This window comes from Lithobates pipiens, unplaced genomic scaffold (genome assembly GCF_037356315.1).
Source record: "Lithobates pipiens isolate NorthernLeopardFrog02 unplaced genomic scaffold, aLitPip1_a1.2 Scaffold_10, whole genome shotgun sequence".
Taxonomy (NCBI): domain Eukaryota; kingdom Metazoa; phylum Chordata; class Amphibia; order Anura; family Ranidae; genus Lithobates; species Lithobates pipiens.
Window position 1 is genome coordinate 169,622,625 of NW_027507686.1, and position 15,086 is coordinate 169,637,710.

The window sequence follows — 15,086 nt, forward strand, 5'->3', positions numbered from 1 at the left end:
AAAGCAAAAAAAATAATAAAAAAAAATAAAAAATGTTCTTGCTGTCCACAGCAACCAATCATGTTTTTACTTCTATGGTTCTCTGAAAAAAATGACAGCTGGAATCTGATTCTCAGGGACAAGAACAGCGTTTCCTTCCTGCAGCCATTGCTCCAACAGTGTCTTGGGGACAAGGATGACAAGTTCTTGCCGCCTTCAACCCCATTAAAGAGATAAAACATGTAATGGAATTGCAGTGCCACAAAGTCTGTCCCCTTTAAATGTACACAGTTCAATTAGGCCATTTTGTTTTAATGGCATTTCTGATAAGCCTACAATGTAGAGTTTACACAGCTCAGGAGTAAACTTATGCAGCCTTTGCTAGCTGCGCAAACAAGAAAAAGGTCCATTGCCAACAGCACACATTTATTGCTGGCCAGCTCTTGTTACATGAAATGTAGGAAACAGGTAATACCACATAACAAAACACTGCACACAATCCAGAATCTGCTCTGTAATACACAAGAGAACTAGGTGAAGAAACGAAAATAGATTTACTTCTTTGTTGTGCATCCATGCAAGCTCTAAAATTTGTCAAAATTGATAAAAAAAATTATATCAAAACGTGTGAGCCTTTGCCAAACCCACCTTGATGGATCATTTCCAACAGTTGTTATCTAGACCAGCGTTTCTCAACTCCAGTCCTCAAGGTGCCCAACAGGTCATGTTTTCAGGATTTCTCTTAGATGAAACAGCGGTGGTAATTACGAAGGCAGTGAAACTTATTAAATCACCTGTGCAACATAATGGAGAGCCTGAAAACATGACCTGTTGGGGCGCCTTGAGGACTGGAGTTGAGAAACATTGATCTAGACTGCCCATTTCAGACATGCTGCTCATTTTATGACTAAATAAATCGTACAAGTGTTGCCAAACTGGGAAGGAAACTTGGAAGCTGCAAATCAAGAGAACATTTCACAACCAGGGATATGTCTACCAACAGAGGTCCTCCAATCCAAGGAACATGCATATTAAAAGGCTAAAAATTCACTGTATGTATGTATAGATATTTTTTATTAATATAAGACTGCATCAATTTGCATGTGAAGAAAAAAAAAAAAAAGAGCATTTCTTTCTTTTACATTGCAGTTTCATACTGCCCCAGTGTGGTCCCGCTGTGCTTTGGGCAAAGTTCAGCTAACCCTCGGGTTTCATGCAGGTTAGCTGCGCTTTCTTATAGACTTCTATGATGTCCCAAGGTTTCAGATAGCAGGACTTTTGGTGTGCTTTCTCAAACCGCAAAAAAAAAAAAAAAAAAAAAAAAAAAACACACAGGACCTCATAAAAGTTTCAGAAAGCACAACTAACCCACACGAAAACGGTTGGTTAGCTGCACTTTAGCAGGACAGTGTGAAGCCACCCTAAAGCATTGCAGGTGCGATCAGCAGATCGTGGCTGCAATGTTAGGATCCTGCAAACACTCAGTACAGCTGTCTGCCCATACCTCCCATATGGGTGTAACATGTTACTACAAGGCACCAGCATCCTTATAGTTCATTGAGAAATACAAAAAGTCCAAAGCTAGAAAGATGGCTTACTCCAAGAGCAGCACTTAATCACTCATTAATAGATGTAAAATTAATTATTTTGCTGGGGATGAATTTACAAAAGTTGATGTAACATACAATAGTAACCACCAAAAGAAAGAGGGGGGGGGGGGGCTATTGAGTGGGTAGCCCTATAACTAGACAGAGGAAACTAACAGACTAGGAGTGCTGCTGTCAGCAAGGAGGAGGCACTCCATCTATGAAAACAAATAAGTTGATAAAAAAAAAAAAAAAAGTGTATACTTCAAAAAGAACACATACAAAAACAGAGGGGAGGAATAAGCCTGTTGGATCGACAAAGTCCCATACACATGCAGATGGATGGATGGATGAGCTGCTATAGACAGAGTTTGGATCGCAGTGCCGCTGGCTGGGGAACTGCTCGGAGCACCCAGCTTGTGCGATGTGCCTCGGCTTCCTCACGGTCAATGGATGATGTTGTCCACCTGGTGTCCATGGCCAAAGGACGTATTTCAAGGGACCTTCCTCTTCCTCAGCTGAGCCCTTTGAGCTACCCTCTGTGTTTGCATAGCCCTCTGGGGGTAAATGCAGAGGGTAGCCCAAGAGGGCTCAGCTGAGGAAGGTCCCTGAAAATGCATCCCCCCCAGGGACTATTTAAAACAGAGAGGGTAGCCCAAAGGGGTCAGCTGAGGAAGAGAAAGGTCCCTCGAAATGCATCCTGTGACCCTGAACATCAAGTGGACAACAACATCATATATCGGCCATTGACTTTGGGAGTGAGGAAGCCGAGGCACATCCTTAAAGCCGGGCAGTCCAAGTAGTTCCCCATGCAGTAGCAGGAGCCACCATGATCTGGAGTCTGCATCTATAGCAGCTCATCCATCCAGCTGTATGTGTATGGGACGTTGATGATACAACAGGCTCATTTACATTTCTTGGAACTTTCTACAATAAAATGGCTGTGCGGTCTCTCTACCCCCCCCAACCCTTATTCATTGAGAACACTACAAGCTGTCTGCTGCAGTGGAAGACAGTACTTGCAGTTTATTCATTCACAGAACCCTGAATACGGGTGTAAGATGTTACAAAAGGCAAACTTATCCTTTAAAATACTTCCATCTGAAGTTTTACAGGTGGACGGCTTTTAGAAGCACATGTATGTAAACTCATTTCTTCAATATTCATTTATTCTGGCCACTGGATTTAAAGTGTTTGAAAAAAGTTATATATTTTTATATACAGTATCTCACACGAGTACAAAAGAGTACTACCCCTCACATTTTTGTAAATATTTTATTATATCTTCATGTGACAACACTGAAGAAATGACACTTTGCTACAATGTAAAGTAGTGAGTTTGTACAGCTTGTATAACAGTGTAAATTTTCCATGCCCTCAAAATAACTTAACACACAGCCATTAATGTATAATCCGCTGGCAACAAACGTGAGTACACCCCTAAGTGAAAATGTCCAAATTAACCATTTTCCCTCCCTGGTGTCATGAGACTCGTTAGTGTTACAAGGTCTCGTGCGAATGAGGAGCAGGTGTGTTAAAGACGTTGAATGCACATGCTCAGCATCATATCCAGAGGTTGTCTTTGGCAAATAGACGTATGAGTGCTGCAGAGGTAAACGGGGTGGGGTGGGGTGGGGGTTCAGCCCGTCAGTGCTTAGACTATAGCAGCACACTGAATCAAATTGGTCCGCATGGCTTTCATTCCAGAAGGAAGCCTCTTCTAAAGATGATGCACAAGAAAACCCACAAACAAACAGTTTGCAGAAGACAAGCAGACTAAGGTCATGGACTACTGTAACCATGTCCTGTGGTCTGACAAGACCAAGATAAACTTATTTGGTTCAGATGGTGTCAAGCGTGTATGGTGGCAACCAGCTGAGGAGTACAAAGAAAAGTGTGTCTTGCCCAGTGTCAAGCATGGTGGTGGGAGTGTCATGGTCAGGGTCTGCATGAGTGCTCCCGGCACTGGGGAGCTACAGTTCATTGAGGAAACCATGAATGCCAACATGTACTGTGACATACTGAAGCAGAGCATGATCCCCTTCCTTTGGGGACTAGGCCGCAGAGCAGTATTCCAACTCGATAACGACCCCAAACACACCTCCAAAGACAACCACTGCCTTGCTAAAGAAGCTGAGGGTAAAAGGTGATGGACTGGCCAAGCATGTCTCCAGACCTAAGCCCTATTGAGCATCTGTGGGGCATTCTCAAATGCAGGTTGGAGGAGGGCAAGGTCTCCAACATCCAACAGCTCTGTGATGTCATCATGGAGGAGTGGAAGAGGACTCCAGCGGCAACCTGTGAAACTCTGGTGAACTCCATGCCCAAGGCAGTGCTGGAAAATAATGGTGGCCACACAAAATATTGACACTTTGGGCAAAAATTTGGACATTTTCACTTAGGGGTGTACTCACTTTTGTTGCCAGCGGTTTAGACATTAATGGCTGTGTGTTGAGTTATTTTGAGGGGACAGCAAATTTACACTGTTATACAAGCTGTACACTCACTACTTTACATTGTAGCAAAGTGTCATTTCTTCAGTGTTGTCACATGAAAAGATATAATAAAATATTTACAAAATGTGAGGAGTGTACTCACTTTTGTAAGATACTGTACATACTTGTCAATATCTGTGGTATTGCACAGAGTATCCCCAGTTTTCTTCTAGGGTCTCCTTCCAGCACTCCTCTTCTCAGTGGGTGCCACTGTAGGAAGCCCCTTCCTACTGTGGCACACCTACAGCCGCATCCAGAATTTCACTGATAGCAAAGCCTGCGAGAGTGGGGAAAAGAGGAAAGAGCTGTTAGAGGCGGGCACAGCGTCGGATATAGATCGGGCTCAGACAAGTATAAAAGCGAGTAAGGAGGCAATACACATGTGAAACATTTTTTTTTCCCTTAATGCAGGGAATGCATTAAGGTAAAAAAAATAAAATAAAAAAAAAGGGTTACCGTAAGTGTTTCCAACATGCATGCGCGTTTATCTATATATGTGCCTAAACTATGACAGGTCTTCTTTGAATGCAGATTTGGGACATTTTTTTTATGCCCCCAAATACTACTCTAAAATGCAAACTTAAATGCCACAATGTGCATTGACATATTGGCAGAAATAGAGCTGCATTCAGGAGGTACAAGAAAAAAAAATGAAAACCGCTTCTGAAAGCAGCATTTTTTCTGTGTGTGTGGGAGGTCTAATGGTAAAGCTATATACGCACTCTGTATGCCTCCAACCACAGGGCACCTCTGATCACCCAGGTATAAATACACAGCATAGTCATAAGTCTACAATAAAATATACATTCACATTAAATACATCAATACTCCAGTCTGTATGTGGCAGCACAGAGCAATCAGGAGTAAACAAACAGTTGTTCAAACAACCTTTTGCTACAGTGAGGGAAAATGTATTTGATCCCCTGCCGATTTTGTATGTTTGCTCACAGACAAAAAAAAATGATCAGTCTATCAATTTTAATGGTAGGTTTATTTTAACAGTGAGAGACAGAACAACAAAAAGATCAAGAAAAACGCATTTCAAAAAGGTTATAAAATTGATTTGCATTTTAATGAGTGAAAGAAGTATTTGATCCCCGTCAATCAGTAAGATTTCTGGCTCTCAAGTGTCTTCTATACAGGTAACAAGCTGAGATTAGGAGCACTCTTGGAGGGAGTGCTGCTAATCTCAGCTTGTTACCTGTATAAAAGACACCTGTCCACAGAAGCAATCAGATTCCAATCTCTCCACCATGATAAAGACCAAAGAGCTGTCCAAGGATGTCAGGGACAAGATTGTAGACCTACACAAGGCTGGAATGGGCTACAAGACCCTCACCAAGCAGCTTGGTGGGAGGGTGACAATAGTTGGTGTGATTTTTTGCAAATGGAAGAAACACAAAATAACTGTCAATCTCCCTCGGTCTGGGTCTCCATTCAAGATTTCACCTCGTGGGGTTTCAATGATCACGAGAAGGGCGAGGAATCAGCCCGGAACTACACGGGAGAATCTTGTCAATGATCTCAAGTTAGCTGGGACCATAGTCACCAAAAAATAAAAAAGACAATTAGTAAGACCTACACTGTAAAGGACTTAAATTCTGCAGCACCTGTAAGGTCCCCCCGCTCAAGAAAGCACATGTACAGGCCCATCTGAAGTTTGCTAATGAACATCTGAATGATTCAGAGGAGAATTGGGTGAAAGTGTTGTGGTCAGATGACAAAAAAAAAAAAAAAAAAAAGAAGGAGCTCTTTGGCATCAACTCAACTCGCAGTGTTTGAAAGAGGAGGGATGCTACCTATGACCCCAAGAACATCATCCCCACCGTCAAACATGGAGGTGGAAACGTTATGCTTTTGGGGTGTTTTTCTGCTAAGGGATGGACGGCCCATGTACCTTCAAATCTTGGGTGAGAACCTCCTTCCCCCTGCCAGAGCATTTAAAATGGCTCTTGGATGGGTATCCCAGCATGACAATGACCAAATACACACAGCCAAAAGCAACAAAGGAGTGTCTCAAGATGAAGCACATTAAGGTCTTGGAGTGGCCTAGCCAGTCTCCAGACCTTAATTCCATAGAAAATATGTGGAGGGAGCTGAAGGTTCGAGTTACCAAACATCAGCCTCAAAACCTTAATGACTTGGAGAGAATCTGCAAAGAGTGGGACAAAATACCTCCTGAGATGAGTGCAAACCTGGTGGCCAACTACAGGAAACGTCTGACCTCTGATTGGCAACAAGGGTTTCTCCCCCCAATACCAAGTTATGTTTTGCGAAGGGGTCAAATACTTCTTATTTCACTCATTAAAATGCAAATCAATTGATATATTTTTTTAAATGTATTTTTCTGAATATTTTTTGTTATTCTGTCTCTCACTGTTAAAAAACAAAAACAAAAAAAACCTACCATTAAATTTATAGACTGATCATTTCTTTGTCAGTGGGCAAACGTACAAAATCAGTAGGGGATCAAATACTTTTTTTCCCCTCACTGTATGTATACTTCAGTCCAGTAAACTACAAAGTCAAGAGAGGATTCATGGCATCATGAAAGTGAAGAAACCTATTCAGGAGAACCGTGATCAATTTATAGGGATGATTCCAGACACCGCCAGCGTCCAATTGTGTGCGCAAAGATTAAAAATCAATAATCACACCAATGATTGACAGGTCTAGGTAGAAATGGTAATCCATTAGGAAGTGATATGTCTGCCCACAACATCTGATCCTCTGTTAAAGGATAAGTTCCGCCCACACATCAACATCATTCACACATACAACTCTGTGTGAAAGAACTACTGATCACTGTTGCAATGTTTTACAGGCTCCAAAAAAATAAAATAAAAAATAAAACGCACTTTTAACTGCAAAAAAAAATAAAATAAAAAAATGTGCTTTTATTATTTTTTTCTAAAAAGTGAACTTATCCTTTAAGCTCAAAACACATGGCTCAAATTTCATCTGATTCCTGTTAAATTGGGGGTTGAAAATTTGCCCGCAATCCTTAGATGTAGTTGCTGTTTGGGCATTCAAGCAGCTGTGGGTGCTGCGGCTGTCCAAATATTAAAGCCGAAGTGTGGAAGAGGAACTCTTCGATTTTTTTTTTTCTCATTCAGTCCTGCAGATGTATGGCTAGCCTTAAGCCAGCCATCGATGGTTCGGGACCATCTGGGCAGGTTGATTGTACCCAAGTCGAACCACTGATCAACTTGAGTACAACCAGCATGTTGAATTTTTACATGCGATTATTGTTGCTAGCTCCTATAGCCACTGGCAATCACTGTGTTCTCCCAGCAGGGACGGCAGCCCATGCCCCCACACATACAAACAACGGCTCAACGGGTGAGATTCCTCTATCAACTTCTATGACTAAGAATTTATTACAATAATGCAAGCAATGCATTAAGGTAAAAAAAGTTTTAGGCTTTAGAACCACTTTAAATCGTGATTTTTGGCAAACATTAGGAAGAAATACGAACCCTTAAAAAAAAAAAAGAAGGGGGAAGAGGTTACTTGGCAAACATTAGTCATCATAATATGACGCATACAAGAAGGGTTCATGCACAGGGACAATTCTAAACATTTTATTAGCTTAATGTAAATTTACAAAAGTTCTGGGTACCCAGGGAGCTGCAGCTTACACTCTGCCATACAATTGAATCTCTGTATGCAAATATGCTTTTGTAAGGGCAAGTTCACACTGAGGCATCAGAGGTAAAGTGCTGCCATTTTTAGTGGCACTTTACCGTCATTTTAGCTGCGCTTTTCGGCTGCTAGTGGGCTGAAAAAGAGTTAAGAGCGCCCCTGCCCATTTCAATGGGCAGGGGCGCTTTAGGAGCTTAAAAGCAGCTGGTTACAGGACTTTGTTTGAGCGTCCTGCCAGCGCACCACTCCAGTGTGAAAGCACTCGGGCTTTCACACTGGAGTGACAGAAGAGGCGCTTTACAGGCAATATTTTTAGCGCTATAGTGCCTGTAAAACGCCTCAGTGTGAAAGTAGCCTTAATACCACTGCTCCTTTTTACGTTCAATGTATTTCATGAACTCAGAAGTTTCACGTCTAGAAACATGTGGACCGCACTGGCAGAGGTAAAGGCTGATGCTATGAAGCACCATGGTTTACAAAATAGGCGCATACAACCATTGCCCTGAATGGCAGACTGTATGACACACCTGCGGTTCCCTGGGTGCGGGAAAGTTCTGACAAATTTACATAGGTTTACACATTTCCCCAAATCGTCTGTATTCATCAACCCTATATGGACTATACCTCTGCTGAGCACTAAGCAGAGGTATTGCTTTAACCAGATCATGTGATCCTCCGCACCTGCAGGAAGCATCTGTTAACAGGAAGCCAGCAATTACGTTTCTGAACAGGTTCTATTAATACCGATATGAAACGTCCTACAAAGAACGTCCCACCTGCCTGTAACTGCCTGTCTCAAAAATAAATAAAAGGAGTAAAAAGGAAGGGTACAGGACCAATAGTTATCCCTATTTATGTAACATCAAATGTATCTCTAGACAAAATTGTGACCATTGCTAATGGTGACCATTGCTGCCAAGAATAGTAAGCTGAAATGCAAACTGTTCTTCAGTATTAGAGGTAAAGGGAAATATTCCAATGGGGACACCTGTCTAAAGACCCATACACACTATCAGATTATCTGCTGACTTTTTCCTTCAGATTTACCAAAACCATATAATATGAGGACAAACCTTAGGAGTTTCAATCAGGCAGGCCCTTCTACTACATGGTTTTGGTCAATCTGAAGGAAAAAAAAAAAAAATCAGCAGATAATCTGATAGCGTGTATGGGGCTTAAGAGGAGAATTCTACTTTGGTAAATTTCCACTAAGTTCCTGTTACATCTTTGGGTGAGGAAGCGAATGTCCCGCACCACACAAAATATATATTTTTTCCATTCCATTCTAAGTACCCCCCCCCCCCCCCCCACACACACACACTTACCTTGTGAAGCCAGATATACCCATATTAATCCCTTCTCCACATCCTTTGCTGCCGTTTCCAGATTTGGTGAGAACCAAAAATCCAGCAGTTCTATTGAGCCCAAGTTCAATGACCCCCTTCATTCCCCCTCTGCTGATGCTGCTCCTTAGAGATCCCCATCTTATAGGCATCAGCTGACCACAGCTTACAGCAACTAAAAAAAGGAGTTTAGGTCTGGTTCACACCTATGCATTTTTTAGTACGTTTTTCAGTTTTGTAGAAACACCCTACAGTCCCTTTAACATGGCTTCCTATGGATGTAGTTCAAATCTGCATTTTATGGAAATGGCCAAGGATTGTTTTTATGGTTTTTGCTTCCATAGACTTCAATGGATCAAAAACGTGTATTGAAAAATGCAAAATGCAACCTGCATAGGTGTGAATCAGGCCTTAGATTGGGATCTTTATTTTTTTCTGGATCCAGCAAAAAAGAATGATCAGGAGAAGATGGCAGCAGGGGGGACCAAGGGAATCCCTTGTCAGTTAAATCTACAATATTGTGCCAATACATTGTGTATACTATCATATTATGGCTAAGGCTGGATTCACACCTATGCATTTTTAGTGCTTTTTGCACTACAGAACGTGTTTCATAGGAAACCATGTTAAATGGACTGCAGTGCAAATCTGCAAAATGCAAAAAGCACTAAAAATGCAAAGGTGTGAATCCAGCCTAAAAGTCCCTGAGGGATGAATTCCCAAAAATCTTTTACAAAGGTTTACTTCTCCTATAAAAATAAAAAAAGTTTGTCTAAAGATTCCAACTGCAACTTTTGCAGAACAGCTTGGTCTATTAAAAGAAGGTGAAAAATATATATATATATATATATATATAAACAAAAATGCAGCCATCACCTCTAAAAATTGGTAAGCTGCAGTACATTAGCTTTTACCACTTTAAGGCAAGTAAATATATAGGACACTTTGATCAAAAAAACAATCAATCAGAAGTTAATCCTGGTCAGGGGTTTTGAAGTGGAGCTGAACTCACCCTCTTTCCCTTGCCATCATCTTTGGTCTTCTTCCAGGTTTGGGATCCTTGGCTATCTTTATTGTCTGGTGGGGAATGGCCCAAGTCCTGTTCATGTGCACCGGAATGGATTCATTCCAGCTCTGAGGTGTGCTGAGGATGTACATAGAGCTTTGAATATGCAGCACGGTGTACATCCTACAGAAGGCTGCAAAAAGGAAGTAGGTTTGTTTTATCACAGAAGAGACATTAAAATTCTTATCTGCAATAAAGAGCCTGCCCCCATTTATTTTCAGGCAGTTCCGATTCAACCTCTCTCATAAACAAAACAAAAACAAAACAACAACAAAAAGGGGGGGGGGGGTGTTTTGTCTATACATACACACATTAATGTATAACTTAAAATGGGAGTAAACTCCCACCCCTGACTTGTACCTATAGGTAAGCCTATAATAAGCCTTACCTATAGGTACTGTAAATATCTCCTAAACGGGTACCATTTAGGGGATATTTAGTGTATATGCAGCCAATGATGTCACCGGTGCACTCTGAAGGAACGGCTATCAGGGCGGCTTCCCCTTGCATGGAGTGATGTCATCAGGGCTCCAGCCAGTCACACAGCCATCCATAGACCCAGAAAGAAGACCGGGTGAAGAAGATGGAAGCCTCCTTCAGCGGTGAAAGCGATGCAAGGCTTTGTTCTCAAGTAAGTTTCAGTTGCGATGCATACTAGCACATTATGACATTACCTTTCAGGTCAGAAAAAAATAAATAAATAAAAAATCATCCAGTGGTTTACTACCGCTTTAAAGCAAAAGACCCCCCCCCCCCCCCCCATTTTGGATACAATAAGCAAGAGTTATCACCTCTGTCACTCTCAGGAATAACCATAAACAGGACACATATAGAGAGTGAATCTCCCTAAGGGCTTTTTTCACACTAGCAGTTGGTAAAACCCCAAGGTTGAGATGCACTTTTACCCTGTTTAGAGGCAGCAGCTGGGGGGTGTACACGTGCTACAGCCCCGTCATTTTCGGAGGGCATAGTGTTAGCCAAATATGACTCATTTAAGTGAATGGGCCACTCCACAAGTGCCACACATCCGCATGCAATGCACCCGGTTGTGGCATACTAGTGTGGGATACAAGGAGGGGGTGAGGAGGTGATACAACGCCACATCTCTGCCAATTTCTCTCTAAAAGGGAGATCTGAATGCAAATCGCTCTACAGAGATCAACACTACTGTGAATGAGCCCTAACAGGGGCACAGCCTGCACCATAACCCTGACAGCTGTCCATTATATCCACAACTAAAACAAAGAAGAAGAAAAGGGAAATAAGTTGTGCCTGTTATACTTTCTCCCCAATACTAATTGTGCAGATTGGTGATAAGAGGGGAGATGAAAGCTGATCTCCTGACACCCCAGATCCATCCCAGGTCACAGGAGGGATAGGCAGATCACATCCACATTCTTATCACTTCTACATTTAAAGAATATTAAAAATGGAATAAAACATTAGTGAGAGATGAAGGTGAGGGGGCGATGTATTGCACACCATGCAGATCACTGCCCCTCCAGTATAATCTCTCTGTCAGGTGCGACCCCCAGAAATAAAGCATCCCCTGATCACTCCCATCACCCAGCACTGTCCCCTTATTAGAACCCCCGGGTGTGTGTGTGTGTGTGTGTGTCTGCTCCCTTCCCTCCACCCCGCACACATCATGTCTCTGCCACTCACACATCACCATCAGCATTACCCCGGTGGTTCAGTCACAGCTCCGCTCACAGTCCCCGGTCCCTTCCCAGATGTTGCTGTCACTAACACCCCAAAACAGGAAGCGCCTAAATCAACAGACACCTCACTTCCGGTTGGACGATCCCAAACAACAGAGCCATGGGGGAGTCACATAGACCCCGCATCACACCTCGGTGCTCAGCTCGTCTTCATCTGAAGAACTGACTTCACTCCCCACCACACACCCTTCCTAGGCAGCAAACACTTTGCACGGGCGGTAGCTAGCGAGTTCACATATAGATTTTTTTTTAATTAAACACCCCTATTGTTTTCTAAGTGCCACCGTCCTGTCAGCCTCAGATAACGGAGAGGAATGTACCAAGTGAAACACTTGTGGTGGGGATTACTAGAAAATGTAAAGTGAACGGAAGTTTTTATTGGAACCTTAGATAGCATTATCATTCTATCTAAGCTTATCATTTGTTTGTTTTTAATTCAGAGGTATTTCAGAAGGAAGAGCTCCGTGCATTCTATAAACTCATTGTCTATCCAAGCTTGTATTAAGGCCGTGGCTGCACACGATTGGCTGTTTCTATCGAAAGTTATCCAATCAGATAAATTAGTAGGGTAGAGGAGGTTGACGCGGCCCAGTCATAAAAAAGGCGATTTACTTGTTGCTAGGTAGAAAGAAGGTACTTGTTAATTGTGGTACACTTGCTGCAAGCAGTCTAATAAAACATATTACTGATGACATACCTCTCAACATTTTGAGATGGGAATGAGGGACACCTACTAACAAAAGGACACGCCCTCTACCACACCCCCTTAAAGGAGAATTAACAACAACAACAACAACAAAAAAGAAGGTTAATTAACCACTTGCTTACAGGGCACTTAAACACCTTCCTGCCCAGACCAATTTTCAGCTTTCAGTGCTCTCACAATTTGAATGACAATTACTCAGTCATGCAACACTGTACCCAAATGAATTTTTTGTCCTTTTTTTCCCACAAATAGAGCTTTCTTTTGGTGGTATTTGATCACCTCTGGGGTTTTTATTTTTTGCGCTATAAATGAAAAAAGACCGAAAATTTTGAAAAAAAAACGCATATTTCTTTGTTTCTGTGACAGAATTATGCAAATTATTAATTTTTCTTCATAAATTTTGGTCACAATTTATACTGCTACATATCTTTGGTAAAAATAACCCAAATTAGTGGATATTATTTGGTCTTTGTGAAAGTTAGAGAGTCTACAAGCTGTGGTGCGAATTCGCACAAAATTGATCACATCTGATGTACTGGTGGACTATCTCGCTTCTTGTGACCCGAACAAGCCAGGAAAGTACAAATACCCCCCAAATGACCCCTTTTTGGAAAGTAGACATTCCAAGGTATTTAGTAAGAGGTATAGTGAGCTTTTTGATGTTGTCATTTTTTTCCCACAATTCTTTGCAAAATTACGATTTTTCATTTTTTTTTTTTTCTCCACAAAATTGTCATTGTAATAGGTTATTTCTCTCACGTGGCATGTGTATACCACAAATGACACCCCCCAAAAAATTCTGCTACTCCTCCTGAGTATTACAATACCACATGTGTGGGACTTTTTCACAGCCTGGCCACATAGAGAGGCCCAACATGCAGGTAGCGCCATCATGTGTTCTAGGAACATAAGTTACACATCTAACTTGTTGACTATTTATTACACTTTTGAAGCACCAGGACAATGACACGTGACACTGATGACAGATGGCACTGATACGTGGCAATGATGACAGGTGGCACTGATGACAGATGGCACTAATATGTGGCACTGATGACGCGTGGCACTTATACGTGGCACTAATACGTGGCACTGATGACACGTGGCACTGAAACGTGGCACCGATGACAGATGGCACTAATACGTGGCACTAATATGTGCCACCGATGACAGATGGCACTAATACATGGCACCGATGACGCGTGACACTGATGACAGATGGCACTGATAAGTGGCATTGATGACACGTGACACTGACAACAGATGGCACGTGACACTGACAGGTGGCACGTGACACTGACAGGTGGCACTGATGACAAATGGCACTGATACGTGGCACTGATGACAGATGGCACTATGTGGCACTGACGGCAGGTGGCACTGACGGCAGGTGGCACTGGGGGCAGGTGGCACTGACGGCAGGTGGCACTGGGGTGGATGGCACTGGGGGCAGGTAGCACTGGGGTGGATGGCACTGGGGGCAGGTAGCACTGGGGTGGATGGCACTAGGGGCAGGTAGCACTGGGGTGGATGGCACTAGGGGCAGGTAGCACTGGGGTGGATGGCACTGGGGGCAGGTAGCACTGGGGTGGATGGCACTGGGGGCAGGTAGCACTGGGGTGGATGGCACTGGGGCAGATGGCACTGCTGGGGGCGGATGGCACTGCTAGGGGCGGATGGCACTGCTGGGGGCGGATGGCACTTTTTATTTCATTTTTTTAATTTCTTTTTTTTCCACAATCAGAACGGCTGCCGCTGCAGCCGTTCATCTCTCCCCTCTCGCACTGTCTGTGCGAGGAAGGAGAGCGGCGCTGCGAGATGATCTCATATGTTTACATATGAGATCATCTCCCATTGGACACGCCGATCACGCTGTAAACGGCCGCTGTGATTGGCCGTTTACAGCGATCTGTGTTTGCCTGTCCCCGGGGGACACGGCGAACACAGAACCTCCGCGATGCGCGCCCGCGGCAGCGCGCATTGCGGAAGTAAACATCAGGCCGTCCAGGGACGACCGCCCGGACGAACGCGCCTGCTCTACGGCCGTCATTCGGCTATAGGGCGGGCGCGAGGAGGTTAAATCCACAAGGACTTTTTTTTTGTACCAATACTATTCTTTTATATTGGCTTTTAAAATGTACAAATGCAGCAATTTAGAAATTGGATGAAAGGTTTAGCACTGGGGAAAACTTTTAGAAAGAAAAAAAAGTGCATTTTATATACAACTATATGGATCAGACCAAAATGAGGGACAGATGAGGAGGACAAAGGGACATTTCTCCAAATCAGGGACAGTCCCTCGAAATCAGGGACAGTTGGGAGCTATGTGATGAGTTTACAGCTAGACACGTTTATATTGTATGTTTAGTGAATATGTTTTATTATTTACATTTTAGATTAGCATGGAATGGTTTAACCCACTAGCGGTATATTTTTTAGCTCTCCCTGTACCATTGTGGAAATTTCCCTTTTTTTCCCACAAAGACACAGGGTGACCACGTGTCCCCGATTGTCCGGGACAGTCCCGCATTTTGCAGATCTGTCC

The 15,086-nt window shown here is 42.9% G+C and overlaps 1 protein-coding gene across 2 annotated transcripts in view; it reads right to left on the reverse strand.

The window, feature by feature from the left end:
* Positions 1-11,945, reverse strand: part of SYVN1 (synoviolin 1) — a 68,851-nt gene extending 56,906 nt beyond the window's left edge. Inside the window, exon 1 of one of the 2 annotated variants that reach the window (XM_077459704.1) lies at positions 11,799-11,945. Coding sequence is in view for 1 of the 2 variants with exons in the window: in XM_077459696.1 (XP_077315822.1) it covers positions 11,780-11,795 (16 nt within the window). In the remaining variant the exon portion in view is untranslated. Of the gene's footprint in view, positions 1-11,779 lie in introns of both variants that reach the window. The other variant, XM_077459696.1, reaches the window with a different exon arrangement.
* Between the last annotated feature and the right edge of the window lie 3,141 nt (positions 11,946-15,086).